Source organism: Ostrinia furnacalis, unplaced genomic scaffold (genome assembly GCF_004193835.3).
Source record: "Ostrinia furnacalis isolate ACB-3 unplaced genomic scaffold, ASM419383v2 OfSCF0313, whole genome shotgun sequence".
Taxonomy (NCBI): domain Eukaryota; kingdom Metazoa; phylum Arthropoda; class Insecta; order Lepidoptera; family Crambidae; genus Ostrinia; species Ostrinia furnacalis.
The window spans coordinates 123,781-140,809 of NW_021130552.1; the positions used below are offsets into that span (position 1 = coordinate 123,781).

The following is a 17,029-nucleotide window of genomic DNA, read 5'->3' on the forward strand; positions in this document are numbered from 1 at the left end:
TATAAAATCAATTTCCAAATCTTACAGTAGACCAGGTATTAAACATTTTTTTATGCATTATATCAGTATTTTTAGGAAATTAATACTAGCTAGATGAAGGCCGTTTAAACCAGCCAATCTGAAAATCATTGGAGGATACCTATGTTCAATTGTTCAGCTGTAGACGCCTATTAGTCCTCATTATACGTAGCGTTACGACTGTAATAACTAATTAATTAGTACTGACATAAATAAAACATAGCAATAACAGTTACAATTTTTATTTCATATAATTCCCAGGGTCGTGCTCTTTGGATGTCTATCTAAATAGGGCAACACAGCTTATAGCAAACAAGTAATACTCAAATGTATATAAATATACACTATTACAACAAATTACAATGTTGTAAATATAACGATTGCTTCACACAGTTTTTCTCAAAATATCTACAAAATTTTTTGACTAAAACAATAAATTATCTCAAACGATTCCACTAAACCTTATCAACGTGTGAAACAATAAAAAAGCATGGAAAATAAAATAGAAACAAAAACTTAACATTGTGGTAACTCGACTACACCAAAAACGATGTCGATTCACAAAATAAATAAAATGCATAGAAATAAACTTAAAACACAAATCAAATTAGCTTCTTACGCGCGCTGTTCCTTCGATTTAATATTATCCTGAAATAGAAACGTTAAATTACAATCTGAAAGTGAAGTCGCTCAGCTATCGACAATGCTATCGCCAAGCAAAGTAAATGGGTACCCAGAATTCGCCGTGGCCAGAACTCGAATGCAACTTACATCGGCCAAGTCAAGCTTGGACATGGCATCGAAGCTCAAACTGTGCATCAGTCTTGTCGAGACGGTCGTCTTCTGTAAGTGAGAGACTTCCTCGGAGAAGCGCTGTACGACCTGACTCCAGCGTAGAACTTCCCCTTCTGAGTGATCACCTCAAGCCTCGCAGAAGCCTCAACTCTGCCCAAATCGTTTTCCAATGTTATTCTGTACACGCCAACGTCTTCGATTGTCACTTCCTCGATCTCCAAGATCCTTAAGATTTCGTCTTTTTCTTTTATTGTTATTCTAGAAGACGGTGTGATGATGACGCCGTCTTTGTCCCACGTGGCCCATGGGGCAGGCAGGCCTTTCACGGCGCATTGGAAGACCACGTGGTCACCTTCTTCGACGACCTTATTGAATGGGTACGTGTAGAATTTGGGAGGCATCTGACGTGACGGGCTGCAGAGACGACGAGGGTCAGGACCTGGAGTGAATGAAAGAAAGAAAAATAACTTATTTTGTTCAAAATACACAACTTACAATATGTGCACGAATTAAATAATTTCTGAACTATTGAAAGACCTAGAATTTCGTGAGTTACGTGGGCTAGTTATAAATCTTTTTAAACTTTAGATTTTATCTGTCTCCTTTGCTGGTTCTTTACAATGTGGGTTTTGACGCGCATTCTAGCTTAAGTTTTAAATTGTTCCACCTAGACAAAAAAGTTCTATGTACATAAGCTAGATGGCGTTTAGGCTTGATTTCCTCCTACGCTGACGTCGGTCGCGTACATCGGTCGAGCGTACGAATAAACACAATGTTCTATGAAGCACCGCACTGCAACGCCGTCGTCAGCGGCAGATGATTACATAGAACTAGTGTGTAATCGTGCGCGCCGCTGACGCCGGTCACCGATGTCAGCCTAAAAGGAAATCAAGCCTTATCTGTCTTACGACTTAGGGACCTCAAAAATCAAGTTTCCCATTGAAATGAGCTGCTAAAAATATTAAAATCTTACCAGGAGTTCTAGTTCTGGACATTGATCTTGCAGGGGTACTCCTGGGCGTTGACCTGGGAGTGGATGCAGCAGACAGAAGCGCTGGCGGTCTCCGGAGCCTTTGACTGAGGGTGTTTGGCTCTCCAGGTGCTGGAATAAGTCCGTTATGACATTAAAATCTAATCAAATTAGTACTTACAAATTGTGAAATGCTTTTAAGGAGCTTATTATACATGTCTCATTCTTTTTTGTTCTACCAGCGCTTCGAGACAAACATTTCGCAAGTACTGAGAAGAAGCTCCGCAACAAACTCAGTCACCACTGTCTGCCGGTTTAATAATATAAAGAAGTAGAAAGTTACAATACATTCAGAAGCAAGTTACTTACAACGCGGTCCCATTGCATTGATAGAATGTGGCCATAAGACTCATCTAGCACGAGACCGCGTGGCAGTTTTAAATATTATATTTCTTTAGTGCCGTGCTAATTTCTAGTTAATTGTAACGTTTTTATGGGATTGATTGTAACGTTTGAAAGTTATTAAAATTAATTATAATGTTCAATATTTTTGCTATTTATCACAATAATACGAGTTTAAAGAAAGGTTTCATTAAGACCTACTTGCTACAACTCCAGCTTATCTAAGTACTTTCATTTGCAGTAGGTAGTAATAGCAGAAATTATTTAAACAATAATCGGGTAAATGACCTATTTATGATTTTTACAATATGGCCGACTCGAGATCCGAGGAACGCGGGTTCGAATCCCACCGCCGCTCGACTATTGTGGTGAGCCCACTCGTAACACAAGCTTATTTAGCTTAAAACGAGGGGCTAAGGTAAGTGCCCCCTACTTCGGTATATTAAGGCTCTTACTACTTTAACAATTTATTTAAAAATAACCAAGCATGATATCAGTATGAAAGCTTTTGTATGCTAAACTTTGGTCTTTTGACAGTAACTTAATACATAAATTATAGTTATATTGTTTGAACTTTTTTTAATATTAATTGTTTTGCGGACCTCTTGTTTGGATCCTGTTTCGTGATAAAATTTTGCTCTGTTTCTAAGTTCGTGAACTCATGTCCCCTATTTCGGGATAAAGCTTTACGCATCGAGTTACGATATTTTAATAATGAATAAGGGTTCAATAAATTTAAAAACGATAGTATAAATTTAGAATAAAAGAATTCTGTGAAATTTACGATATTACTTACCTACCTGAAATATTCATAAGAAATAATGTGAGTCTAGCTAGGTAGGTACGTACCTTCGTATAAAGTTTTGATTTATTATTCTAACAATATGTGAAAATATTTATATAATCATTAGAAATGTAGGGGGGCCTTACCCCCCCCCCCCTTATCTATCCCATATAAAATACAAATAAACCAAGAAAAATAAAACGAATCGAATTAAAACCAAAATTACGCTGGTAGTACTTATGCTAATTTATCTTAAAATTGGTCATTTATGTGAACTTCAAACTCGTGTCATATAAATTCTAGTGAACGAAACATATACCGAATTTAGATCATGAGAAACTTAAATAAATGTATTATTTGTTTCATAACTTACATTTTAATTAACATAAATAATTATTAAAAAACCAAGCATCAAAATATTATCCATAATATCCTTGATTCGGTAGTATCACGAAACAGGGGACACCCGAAAAATAATATGTACGCTATTTCGTGAGTCAAATAATCGCAATTTTAAAGGAATTCTACGTTTTCATATAACTTTTTTCTAAGCCAAATCAATTGTCAAGGAACACATGAAACCACTATTACAAGTTTTATGCAAATGGACGTTTCTTCGCCTTTCTATAAGCTTTTAAGAAGTTGGAGCGCTAACCTTACGGTGAGAGCAACATTTTCACGCCGCACGGCTGTTTTTGGCTCTCTGAGAGTTTGAAGCTTCGTATTGCTCTCATTTTTGGCGCCACAATGTTGGTACTTGGTTTTTTAGATAGCTTAAATAATAGAGTTTTTGTAGTAATAAAGAATTTTTATAAATAATATTCCATTTGCTTATTATTTGAGCTAGAAAAAAAACTTACGAACTTACGTACTATCACGAACTAGTAGCCGTTTACCTTAATGGGACTATTAGTAATTTGGGCAATACAGATTGCTAATAATCTTTAAAAAAATATGTTTGATGTAGTCCTACAGTCGTCAAAAAATCTTTTTCCAGATTAATAGACAGACTGTTTGAAGAATGTAAGTAAAAGTATCAACGATTTCTTCTTCATAGTTTTATTTTTTATCTCAACACTAGTGACCCACCCCTACTGTACATTGTAACTTAAAAAACCTTCCTCTTGAATTAGGTACTCCATCTATTAAAAAAGCTGCATCAAAATCCGTTGCGTAGTTTTAAAGATCTAAACATACATAAGTGACAAACAGGTAAGCGACTTATAATAATTGATGATGATGCTTACGATAAACTACGAGGCAAGCGCTGGTGGTAGCCTTCCCGAGGTTGTTGGACGCCTCGCAGAGGTATGTGCCCTCGTCTTCAGCGGTCACCTGTTTGATCTTCAGGCGAGCTGTTCCGTCTACCAGCGACCATTCAAAGTCCGGATTTTCTCTGATCAACTGTAAGCAACGTTAAGTTCGTATTAAATACAGATTTGAAGGTCATGCGTGTCGTCTTCGGCGTCGTTTCAGCCGAATGACGTCCACTGCTGGACAAAGGACTCTGCCAACGATTTCCACAAGGACCTGTCCTGCGCCGCTCGCATCCAGGCACCTCCCGCGACCTTCACCAGATCGTCGGTTCACCTAGTGGGAGGCCTTATTTTGTGAATTAGCAATTATTTTGCTAATTGTTTAAGCCTCTCTAAATGTTTCTAACAGCAACTAAACGGTGTCGTGAAAGTGTTTGTGTCGATCGCATAGGCGCGTCCATTATTGTATTATGTAGGTACCTCACTTGCCATCCAACTCTCATACTGTAAAAGTATATCTGAATAGATTTGCGTTACTAAAATATAAAATTTGTCAAGTCAAAAATCAAGTTTTATTTCGCTACCATACTGTGCCTAAACACTACAGTATTTTTTATGAACAAGGTGACAATAGCTACGATAGTGTTGGACTGATGGTCGCGGCATTGCCGAGGTCGGTACTTCGAATCCTGTCGCTGCTGGACCACTCTGGGGAACCGACGCATGTTACCTTGTCACACTTGTGATATCTCGCGATGTTAACGGGACTAATAAGTAGTAATTTGTGGAATACAAAGATTTAAAGCCACTCAACAAACCTCTGTATAATGGAACCATCTGATGTCTGGCTCAGGATGCCCGGAGACGCGACACTCAAACTCGATGGCGTCACCATCGTAGCACAGGAGGTCTGTCAGCTCCCTCTCGAACCTTGGGATGACGTCCACTCGTCTGTAAAAATACAAAAAGATACGTTTAAATCTGCAGGAGAACTAAAGTGACTGACATAGCACGAAGAATGGCTAAAATCAAGTGGCAGTGGGAGGGGCACATAGCTCGTAGAGCTGATGGCCGCTGGGGCAGAAAAGTTCTCGAGTGGCGACCATGAGCCGGAAGACGTAGCGCGGGCAGGCCTCCCACTAGAACTAGATGGATCGACGATCTGGTGAAGGTCGCGGGAGGTGCCTGGATGCGGGCGGCATATGATTGGTCTTTGTGGATATCCTTTGGGGAGGCCTTTGTCCAGCAGTGGACCTCATTCGGCTAAAAAGAACGAACGAAAAAACATAATCACTGCTATAAAGTGTCCCACATTTGTGGTTGTTCTTTTATCAATCGTATAATTTGTAAGAAGGGCACAATCTAGTTCCAAAACCAAATCACGAGAGTTGAACTCTCACCTCAGCCGCGGTTTGCCTGCCATTTAACACATGTTCACAAAAGAACTTATTTAAAACATTAATTAAAACTTACCCATATCTTATGTTGTGCTCTTCGGTTGAACTGGGGTCTGCAAGGAGAATAAGTTATTTTAGTTAATTGGCCCAGTGAGTGTTGTTGGATAGAGATCAAAACCCTGCTGTCAGATTAAAAGGATAGTGCCAGGGTCTGGACGACAGTGCGATTCGGTTTACAAATTAGTATTGGCCTGAGGAACAAAATGCACTATGGTTTCATTCTGGGCAGCAGTTGGTCCAACTTCCATACATGGATTGGCACTGTCCTTTCATGTGATGCCCTAAAAGGTGTCTTCGAACTCTGACAGTAGGGTTTTGGGTGAGTGAGCTTACCTTTAGCCAAAATCTGCAGTGATATGATAGCCTTGGCCTCTCCGTGCACGTTGCGAGCTACGACCGAGTACGCTCCGGTGTAGTCCAGCTTGGCGTGCGGGATCTCAAACCGATACTCGGGACCATCGCCCACCCTCTTGAAGTGAGTCGCGTCGCGGTAGTAGTCAGGCTGAAGAAAATGATATTGAAAAATTGTAGGGCATGTTACGGTCGATAGCACGATGATATTAACCTCTCTGGGCTGTCATAAAGCACCAGTCCTTTTTCACTACATTACATATTTTATGACATGGTCACCCTTCTAGACTAGTAGGGCAACGATGCGCGCCACGCTACGTAAATCTTATCGTTTTCAGACCACTAGCCCATACTTTTGTCGTCTTAAATCGATAAAATACTACAATCCTACGGCTATCCTAGCACGGCTGACCAAACCAATTAGGCAAGCCCAAAAGGAAATCTTGCAGCTATAGAAGACGAGTTAAACAAGCAACGAGGCGTAGGCCCAGACCACCAAGGCGGAGCAGAGTAGAGAAGTGTTGGGCTGTCAAAAATTGTTCTATAGAATTTGACAGCGGCGACGGCGCGGAATTGACATGAAAAGTGGAAATAATTAAATCTTATTGGTTACTAGCGGCCGCCCGCGACTTCGTACGCGTGGATCAGATTTTTTCATACAAATGTTTTTTCCCGCTAACTCCGTGGCAATTTTGCAATATCCTGTTGTAACTAAGCTTTAAGTTTACTAAGGTACCTGCATGCCAAATTTCAAGCGTCTAACTTAAGCGGTTTAGATTTTTCATACAAAAGGATTTTCCCGCTAATTCCTGTTCCCGTGGGAATTTAGAGAATTCCTATCTTGGTGCACCTCTACGGTACTTAAGCTACGTCACTTCCAAATTTCAAGTGCCTACATTTAGCCGTTTAGGCTGTGCGTTGATATGTCAGTCAGTTTCTCCTTTTATATATTTAGATTCAAAACACTTCTCCGCTCCCCTCCGCCTTGGTGGAAACCGGCCTTACAAGCGACAAGGTAACAAAAGGCGTACCTTCAAGAAGTCCCTCAACCAGTACACGTCAGGCTTTGGGTCTCCGACCACCTCGCACTGGATGATAACGGTGTCTCCTTCTCTCGCCTCGCTCGACCGCGGCTTGCGGACGAACATCGGCTCTTTGGAGTATCTATGAAAGAGCAAAAAAGTAAGCCTTTTATATTAAACGTCCCATCCCACAAAAAAGGTACAAAATCAAAGCAGACGATCGTGTCGCCGCGACTCACAGGTTTCTATGGATGGCGTTTTATTGAAATAAGTACATATGCATAGAAACCAATAGTGAATAATACACCGACACAGTTACACGAGCAAATGGAATGCTTAGGATTTCTGTTCAAGGAAAAATGTGCTTAAAAATCAACTGTAGATTCAAGAGATTCGTCCACTCTTCAATCTACATAAAAATATTTCGTTAAACAATATAACTCACGGCACATCAGGACTGATAAGCATCGGCGGTGTCTTCTTCTTCACGACAGAACCGTCTGCGATCACCTCCACCTTCCCTGACGTGGTGGCTCTGCCCACTTCATTTGATGCTGTGCAGGTGTACACGCCGGCATCCCTTGGCGTCACGAAGGCGAGGGCAAGCTCGATCTGCCCGTCTCGATCGAGGGTCATGATGGCCCGGCGACTCGGTCTGAGACGCACCCCATCACGGTACCAGGTCACCCCGACTGTGGGGTACGCTTCTACTACCGCTGATATTCTTAGCTCTTCTCCTGTAATTTAAAGTGTACCAGTAGATAAGAGACTCTAAGGAACAATAACAACATGCACGCTTGCGTCCACAGATCACAGAAACTAAAGGGAGATGTGAAAAGGGGGCGGGACAAAAACAAAACACATTATTCATGACAGCAATGATGACAGCAGCGACGTTATATGTGTAAACAGTTTACATTGCTTTCGTAGTACTAAAGATTACCTATTCTAATGCTGAGCTACTGATACCACAGTGGATAATGAGCACGTTCAAACCTCAGGTTCAAACTAACAGAATACATTCAAGCGCACGCTCAATGCAATGTGTGCATTACACATACCTACTCTTCGCTACGTGTTGTTTTTATTTTGATTACTTTGTGTGTCTGTATTTCTTATGACACACTGGGTTTCAAACACAGCGCACTAGTTGGCATCTCTCTAGCTTGATCTCTATGCTTGCGTCGGTACGTAGGAAATAAGTCAGTAAGAGAATTAAGAGATTTTTGGGCTTCGGCTATTGATGTGCACAAAAGCTGTAAGCTGAACATCACAGCCACGTACGCCTTGATAAACTTATCAATCACGAGATTACAATAGCAGAACATAGGTTTACAACTGTTCCAGAAAACAATCAATTCTACGGCCTACGCATGAGTGTACTAAAAAATTTACTTGTTACCTTCTTTTAGTCGGTACAAGGGTTCCAGCCCACAGCAGAATTCTGGAGCCACGTACGCCCTGATGCCCTTGTCGACCACGAGGTTGCAGTGGCAGCTGATGGCTCCACAGCTGTTGCGCGCCATAGCCTCGTAGATTCCACCATCTTCGAGGCTGGTTGGAGCGATCTCCAGAGTGTGGAAGTGCTCGTCTTGAGATTTGGTGTGGCGACCTGGAAAATAGAAATAGGAAAGGTTTAAATCAAATATTGCAATAGTTTGAGGTCTTTCCACTCGTTCTGTGAGACACTCCCTCACTCACCTCATTACTTCAAATGTGATTAATTTATTTTGCCATGTCTTTTTACGTAAAAACATGTATTCCTAAATACCGCAGCTTCTAAAGGATCATCGAAGTCCCAATATCTTGTTTAAAAGCTTTTTTCCCTCATAATACTACAGTTTTTTTTATTTGCCTTACAAAACTGGGTACAATCAGATAACATACACAAGTAATGAATTTAAAATCAACACACTGATTTACTCTACTCGACGTAAGCACAGCATGCATACAATCAAAACACTGATGCTGGAATCACATCATTAATGAACCTATTAGTGTAGATAAAGCTAAGGTGAATTCCCCTACCACCATAAATAAACCAACACATTTTTACAGTCATAAAGAATCCCGCATTTCAAAAGTATAATAACCTAATTTTAGATTTTCGATAGGAAACCGATGATGCGTTATTGGCAGACGTCGAATATAAACATAGTGCGACACTTGGCAGCCATTCTGGTGCAAAAATAGCGTCGTGACCGACTATCCTTTCATTGTTGGACTGGGATGTAATCAAACATTGTCGGTGTTACGACGTTATGATAAAAAGAGAACACATACTCGTATTGTTTGATACTATAGCTATCTTTATTCAAGACTAAAAATGAGAAGCAAAATCATTAATTTTCAAAATTGTACTTAATTACCTTCATATTTTGACTTCTCGATCTCAAAAAAGGCGTGGTGACAATTAAAAGTTTCAAGATTCTTTAGAGAAGATACAAGGCCTAATCGTTAAAGGCTATTTCTCATCGCCACGGTTCTCATCGTCACCTTCGTGGCGAATTTTATTTCTAACTTATTTCAACTTTTTGTAAACAAAAATTGTAGCGCTTGATGTGAAGATTGTATTCTCAGTAACTCAGTCAAATAGTGAGTCTCGTTTGGAAGCTTTAACGTTTTGAATTTTTTGATGCCACGAAAGTGATTCTGTACTTCACAGCAATATTTTTTTCAAACTTTACTACTGTAAATGACTCTTAAGTGTTTATAACCTCCCCAATGGTCGAAGCGCGACTGACGTTAACCGAATAGAACGCTGTGATTGGTTGCTGGTGTTCGGTTTAACGGCAATCTTGTATTATAACTCAAAATTTTAGGTACCTAAAATCGTGTGACCAACGTATTTCGCTTTCTCAATTCAAAATAATTATAAGAAGATATTTTTTTGACTATTGTGTGGAAAGCATATTTAATTACGATGATTTTAGTATATGCTGCACACAAATTGAATGAAAATTGTGAATGCAGTAACCAAATGTTTCATTGCAACCGAAGGTGTGACACGATGAGAACGCGAAAAATGACCCCGTTTTTTATCGTTTCATGTGATTTTTTCGTATTATTTTTGCTTCTATTACGATAAAATTTATTTTGTATGTAGCTAAATAGATATTTTATCATCTGATTTCAAAGTTATTGTTCTAACTTATACCGTTTATGAACTATTATTGTGTGACCATCAAATTTGAGTGTAAATGAGAAGTACCCTAAAGCAATATTTTATTACTGCCTTTAGTTCAATTCAATGTTCAAGTAATAGCTCAAGCAAGCTCAAATGAAGGAATAAGCTTATTCGCAATGCAGATTAAAATCATTCTTAAAACACAAGATCTCTTTCTGTTTTAACATTTATCACAGAGGTCTTGAGATGTCTTAACATTACTGCCATTTGGACTTTACTACTTACCACAAAACAAATACCACCCATCTTTACCAATGGGAATAAAAACGTCCCTAATTCACAACAAACAATTCTAACAGAAAATCTCCAGTGCATAAGTTACTCACTGTCAAGTATAACATCCTCTCCATCCTTGAACCACGTGACTGTAGGTGAGGGGCTGCCCACAACTTGACAGGTCAGCCTGACAGGATAGGTAGCCTGGACCCGTCTGTCACGGAGACGCATCGTGAATTGGGGGGGATACTCTCCGGCCGCATCGGCTGATCTTTCCCTGGAATTAAGATTAAGTTCATATAGCAATCTTCTTTGACAATGAAGAGAGGTAAATTAGAGCAGTTGCTTTTTTACATTCGAATATAAATCCAAACAAGAGATCGTGTACAATATTAACAACAAAAGCCTACATAACAAAGGCTGGCCTATATTGAGAACAACGCACATTGAAAATACACTTTTTTTTTTTGGAAATTCGAAATATTATAGTTTGCACAATTACATACCTCTTGAGCTTAGCATCGGCTTCCCAAATAAGTCTGTCAGTGACCACCGCCAGCCGAGCGTAAGTTGAGGCCCTTCCATGCACGTTGGTAGCTTCACAGCTGTACCGCGCTTCATCCTCAGGGTTGATCCCATTTATGGTCAAGCTGCAGTTGAACCCATTGAACGAGGTCTTCACCCTAGCGTCGTCATCCTCCAACTCATGTCCGTTCTTCATCCAAACAACTTCCGGGGTCGGCTTGCCTTTGACACTACAGCTTAAACTAGCCGTCTCGCCGACCAAAACCTTTAATAGACCCGGGAGAATGTCGACGAATTCCGGTCTATCCCCTGCTAATCCAACGCCGAACGGTGAGGAAGTTTGCACAGATTCACCCCAGCCGTATCTGTTCCGTGGCGTGACTCTGAAGTGGTACTCCTCGCCCGACTTCAAGTTGAACGCGTCGAAGGAGTTCAAGGGCGTTATTCCTAGTTCTGCCCACCGCGCGCCGCCTTCCTTCCCGACCAGCCAACTCTCGACCTTATACGCTAGTACCGGCGCGGCTTCACTAGGCTCGGGCTTTGGCCACGCGAGGGACACCCAGTTGTTTCCACCGTCCACGACGCTCGGTTCGCCCGGGATGCGGTCAGGCACAGCTGAAAACAAGTTTCAATATCAACGCGACAATGACCTTATGAAGATACTTGATTGGGTGCCAGCTGACGATTTGTGCCAATCACCTAATTGGTATCTCGGCTTGATAACTGATGGATCAGATTATACGATTATATTGATATAGATCACCATAATGCCACCATTTTATGATGTTGTTTCTCAGATAATTTCTGACAAGTTGTTTAGCGAGTAGCGACTAACAAAAGGTGATTTTCTGTATTCAAGTCCCGTTAAAGTGATAAGTATTGTATTTTATGAGCTCGTAAAAACTAGACTAAACTGTTGTTGAGAGTAACTAACTACTTTTAATAACTTACATTTGTACTTCCTTTCGGTTATTGACAATGCTGAATCGTCCATAGGGTATGTCCAGTCCGATATCAAATTTTCTGAAGATGCACGCTGTCTTACCTGAAAATGAGAGAATGAAATAGTTATTAACCTATTCTAAAACATTTATTGTTAGAACATATTTCTAAGAAATAGGCACATAAGCAGAATTAGGCCACCCTAAAATGTAAATCAATAAAAAAGTTCTGGTAAACGCTGGAAATACTTACCACAACAGTCACAAAGGCCCTGTCGCAGCCGTATGCGTTTCTGGCCAAAATGCAATAAGTACCAGCGTCCGATACGACAGACCTCTTCACAGTGAACTTGACGTAATCATCAGAGGTCATTTTGCACACGCGTTGACTGTTGGTGATGTCTCTGATACCTTTCATGAATATTACTGCAATGAAAAGTTTAATATTAACGTTATCAGGCAAAACTATCACTAAAACCGAAAATTAAAAAATATTATCGCCCATATTCACAAACATTGCTTGCTTAAGAGAAGCAGAAAAACAAACGCACAGCGTTGAATAGAGCTCTGTGATTGGTTCGTGTGTCACCCTGTGCTCCCACGCGCACTATGAGTCTTCATAGTAAGGTTTATGAATACGGGCGTTAGAATCCTGAATTTGAGATTATTGCCTTCATGACGTGAGTAGTTTTTACTGATGTTTTGTAAGTTTTCCTACACGACTCGACACGACAGATATTTTAGTGCTTTACCTGTGCTTTTACTTCGCAGTAGCTAAAGCTTACCTTTGGGCCTGGGTTCTCCTTGTACCCTAAACGATATATTCAGGTCTTCACCAACAGATATCAACAGATCCTTTTCAGGTCGCCCTACAATAATCGCTGGTTTGCCTTCGAGCTCATTTGGCTGTACCACAGTAATAGCGGCATTCATATCCACAGTTCCATGACTGCTCCAAGCTCTGCAAGTGTATAAACCAGATTCCCTCTCAGTAACATCTGGTAGCGCCAAAGTGTACAAGCCTTGTTCTACATAAGTCTTCGCATTAGTGTAGGTCTCCACAACTGATCGACCTTCACGTAACCACTCGACTCTGGTTGGGCATCCTTTGATTTCCACTTGAAGTCCAATTGTGCCTCCTCTAGTAACTTTGTAATCAGTCAAAACATTGCTAAAGTGCGGCCTTCGGGATTCTAACGCCTGGCGGTTGAAGCGAGATCGCTCAATTGTAGCCAGGTTTGGACCTAAACAGCTTTCTCTACCTGTAAAATTGGTTTATGACAAATTAAATGATGTAATCTCTTCATTAAAAAAATCACAAAGTTGTAACCAATAATGATAGAACTCACCCGTGAAGTTAACAACGTGTGTTATTTGGTCTGACCATACAGAATTTTCAGCTTTGCAAGTGTATTTACCACTGTCTTCGGGCGTGGGAGATGATATAGCTAATCTGCAAACGCCATCAGCCAGATAGTAAGCTTGGAATCGCTCGTTTATGCTAACTGGCCTGTCGTCTTTCAGCCAGGTAATGGTGGGGAGAGGCTGACCCCGTATCCGACATTCAAGGACCAATTCATTTTCAGCCAAATGATAGGCATCTGTAAGATCATAAACGGTTAATAGTTATACCAATAAAATGAATAATTAGTAAAATCTAACATTTATTTATACGTACCGCGTATTGATCGAGTAAAAGTAGGCGGAATAGGTGAAGCTTCAAAACTAGGATACACTTTCAAGTTGGCTGACGTATTTATTGACCCGTTCTCGTTTTCAACTGTACAGCTGTACTCGGCAGAGTCGCTTGGAACTGCATTCAAAACTTCCAAAGTTATGAGACCATCCATCATTTTTGTTCTGTATTTCAATTTGTTGTCTAATAACACGCCGTTTTTGTACCAAGTGACCTTAGGGTCTGAGGAGGATAGAACGCTACAAGTAAGTTTGACTCGAGATCCTTCAACAGCAGTTCGGTCTGTCAGGAACGTGGAGAAGACAGGTTTCCTCTTGATATCGCGAGAAGCGCTCGTGCGTTTCTCAGAAAGTATGCTCCTAGCCTCACTCAGGGCTTTCGATCTTTTTATTTCCGACCTCCTTTCCAATGGTTCACTACTTCGGCTTGATTCAGGAACGATAGCCCTAGGAGGCGCCGACGATCTCAGTTGCGCATCCATCTTCAAGTTATTTGCTTTGTAAATATGTCCCGTACCAGAATTCGTATCAAAAGTCGTGAAGCTATCGACTTCGATAGTCTTCTCTCGATACGCAGAAGGCCTGGCGAATTCCATTGTATAATCTCTATGGTTATGGTCTATGAATCTAGGTTTCTCTCGGTCTTCGTGCTTTGGACGACTTGTAGGCTCATAATTATATTCCTTAATGTAATGTTGAGAAGTGTCACTTGGATGTGACCTGATTGATCTATCTATATCAGATTTGACGTCATTACCCAATTTTTTGCCGTAAGAATCTTCTTGATATGAATCTTTCTTCAATGACTTTTCATCAACTAACTTTATTCCGCTCATTTCTGTAATAGTTTTATCTTTATGTAAAATATCCTGTTGCGTCATAGTACCATCTTCAGTTTGCTTACTTTTCTTTTTCAAATCATCCGTTTTTTCATCGTAGCTTTCATCTCTAGGTAAAGGTTTTTGTTTTTCCGAATCCTCGGACTCAACTTTTCTAATTTTCTTCTTCTTTGTTTCAATTTCAGTGCCAACTTTAGCTGTCTCATCATCAGTACGTTCTGTGACTTCCGGTTTTGTGATTCCTTGTTCATGATTTTCCCCAGCAGTCTTCTTCTCAGACTCTGGCTTCTCTGTTTTTGGCCGTTCTTTATCATCCTTGAGCTTTTTCAAACGTTTCTTTTCAGCCTTTTCTTTTTTCAGTTTTTCAGCTTCGTCTTTTACTTTTTGAATTGCTAGTTCATCTTGTTTGCGCTTCTCTTCTTCTGCACGTTTTCTCGCTTCTTCCATCTGAAGTTTCTCGGCTTCTTCCTTCTCAGTTTTCTTTATCGATTCCTCCTCATTCCGCAGAGATTCCTCTTTCTGTTGCTTTTCAGCCTGTTCTTTCTCTTTTTGTAGTCGAGATGCTTCCTCTTTTTCTTTTGCGATACGTTTTGTTTCAGCGTCTTGTTTTTCTTTTTCATCCTTTAAACGTTTCTCCTCCAGTTCCATTTCTTTCTTTTGTTTTTCTTCCTCGAGATGTTTCTTTTCGGCTTCTTCTTTCTCCCGTTCTAACCTTTCCTTTTCCTTTTTTTCTTTTTGAAGCTTCGCTTCCTTTTCTTTTTCTTCTTCTGCACGTTTATTTTCGGCTTCTTCTTTCTCTCGTTCTAACCTTTCCTTTTCTTCTTTTTCCTTCTGAAGCTTCGTTTTCTTTTCTTTTTCTTTTTCTTCTTCTGCACGTTTCTTTTCAGCTTTCTTCTTTTCCATTTCTTTCTTTTGTTTTTCTTCCTCGAGACGTTTATTTTCAGCTTCCTCCTTCTCTCGATGTAACCTTTCTTTCTCTTCTTTTTCCTTCTTTTGTTTTTCTTCCTCTAAACGTTTTTCCTCTTCTTCTTTCTTTTCTCGGTCTAATCGTTCTTTCTCTTCCTTTTCCTTCCGAAGCTTCAGTTGCTTTTCTTCCTCTAGACGTTTCTCCTCAGCCTTTACTTTCTCTTCTTCTACACGTTTCTTTTCAGCTTCTTCCTTTTCGCGTTCTAACCTTTCCTTTTCTTCTTTTTCTTTCTTGAGTTTCGTTTTCTTTTCTTTTTTCTGCTTTTCTTCCTCTACACGTTTCTTTTCTGCTTGTTCTTTCTCTCGTTCTAACCTTTCGGTTTCTTCTTTTTCCTTCTGAAGCTTCGCTTTTTTTTCTTTTTCTTCATCTAGACGTTTCTTTTCAGCTTCTTTCTCTTCCTTTTCCTTCTGAAGCTTCAGTTCTTTTTCTGCCTCTAGACGTTTCTCCTCAGCCTTTACTTTCTCTTCTTCTACACGTTTCTCTTCTGTTTCCTCCTTCTCTCGGTCTAACCTTTCCTTTTCTTCTTTTTCCTTCTGAAGCTTCGCTTCCTTTTCTTTTTCTTCTTCTACACGTTTCTTTTCAGCTTCTTCCTTCTCTCGTTGTAACCTTTCCTTTTCTTCTGTTTCCTTCTGAAGCTTCAGTTCTTTTTCTTCCTCTAGACGTTTCTTTTCAGCCGCTAACTTCTCTTCTTCTACACGTTTCTTTTCAGATTCCTCCTTTTCGCGTTCTAACCTTTCCCTTTCTACTGTTTCCTGCTGAAGCTTCGCTTCTTTTTCTTTTTCTTCATCTAGACGTTTCTTTTCAGCTTCTTTCTCTTCCTTTTCTTTCTTTTGTTTTTCTTCCTCTAAACGTTTTACCTCTTCTTCCTTCTTTTCTCGGTCTAATCTTTCTTTCTCTTCTTTTTCCTTCTGAAGCTTCAGTTCTTTTTCTTCCTCTAGACGTTTCTTTTCAGCCGCTAACTTCTTTTCTTCTACACGTTTCTTTTCAGCTTCCTCCTTTTCGCGTTCTAACCTTTCCTTTTCTTCTTTTTCTTTTTGAAGCTTCGCTTCCTTTTCTTTTTCTTCTTCTACACGTTTCTTTTCAGCTTTCTCCTTATCTCGGTCTAACCTTTCCCTTTCTTCTGTTTCCTGCTGAAGCTTCACTTCTTTTTCTTTTTCTTCCTCTACACGTTTCTTTTCGGCTTCTTCTTTCTCTCGTTCTAACCTTTCCTTTTCTTCTTTTTCTTTTATAAGCTTCGTTTTCTTTTCTTTCTTTTGTTTTTCTTCTTCGAGACGTTTCTTTTCTGCTTCCTCCTTCTCTCGTTCTAACCTTTCCTTTTCTTCTTTTTCCTTCTGAAGCTTGGCTTCTTTTTCTTCATTTAGACGTTTCTTTTCAGCTTCCTCCTTCTCTCGTTTTAACCTATCCCTTTCTTCTGTTTCCTGCTGAAGCTTCGCTTCTTTTTCTTCTTCTAAACGTTTCTTTTCTGCTTTCTCCTTCTCCTCTTTTTCCTTCTGAAGCTTCAGTTCTTTTTCTTCCTCCAGACGTTTCTTTTCAGCCGCTAACTTCTCTTCTTCTACACGTTTCTTTTCAGCTTCTTCCTTTTCGCGTTCTAACCTTTCCTTTTC

General features: G+C 40.0%; 1 protein-coding gene across 1 annotated transcript in view; it reads right to left on the reverse strand.

Moving 5' to 3' along the window:
* Nucleotides 1–294: 294 nt before the first annotated feature.
* The window catches only part of LOC114359262 (titin homolog), a 129,689-nt gene continuing 112,954 nt past the window's right edge, over nucleotides 295–17,029 (reverse strand). The window contains exons 23-38 of the mRNA XM_028313571.1: nucleotides 13,603–16,868; nucleotides 13,274–13,525; nucleotides 12,710–13,186; nucleotides 12,178–12,350; nucleotides 11,935–12,028; nucleotides 10,965–11,598; nucleotides 10,569–10,735; nucleotides 8,458–8,667; nucleotides 7,501–7,792; nucleotides 7,065–7,197; nucleotides 6,016–6,184; nucleotides 5,699–5,735; nucleotides 5,044–5,176; nucleotides 4,217–4,373; nucleotides 1,787–1,915; nucleotides 295–1,252 (exon numbers count right to left, since the gene is read on the reverse strand). Of these exons, the coding sequence (XP_028169372.1) occupies nucleotides 837–1,252; nucleotides 1,787–1,915; nucleotides 4,217–4,373; nucleotides 5,044–5,176; nucleotides 5,699–5,735; nucleotides 6,016–6,184; nucleotides 7,065–7,197; nucleotides 7,501–7,792; nucleotides 8,458–8,667; nucleotides 10,569–10,735; nucleotides 10,965–11,598; nucleotides 11,935–12,028; nucleotides 12,178–12,350; nucleotides 12,710–13,186; nucleotides 13,274–13,525; nucleotides 13,603–16,868 (6,739 nt within the window). The 3' untranslated portion in view covers nucleotides 295–836. The remainder of the gene's footprint in view (nucleotides 1,253–1,786; nucleotides 1,916–4,216; nucleotides 4,374–5,043; nucleotides 5,177–5,698; nucleotides 5,736–6,015; nucleotides 6,185–7,064; nucleotides 7,198–7,500; nucleotides 7,793–8,457; nucleotides 8,668–10,568; nucleotides 10,736–10,964; nucleotides 11,599–11,934; nucleotides 12,029–12,177; nucleotides 12,351–12,709; nucleotides 13,187–13,273; nucleotides 13,526–13,602; nucleotides 16,869–17,029) is intronic.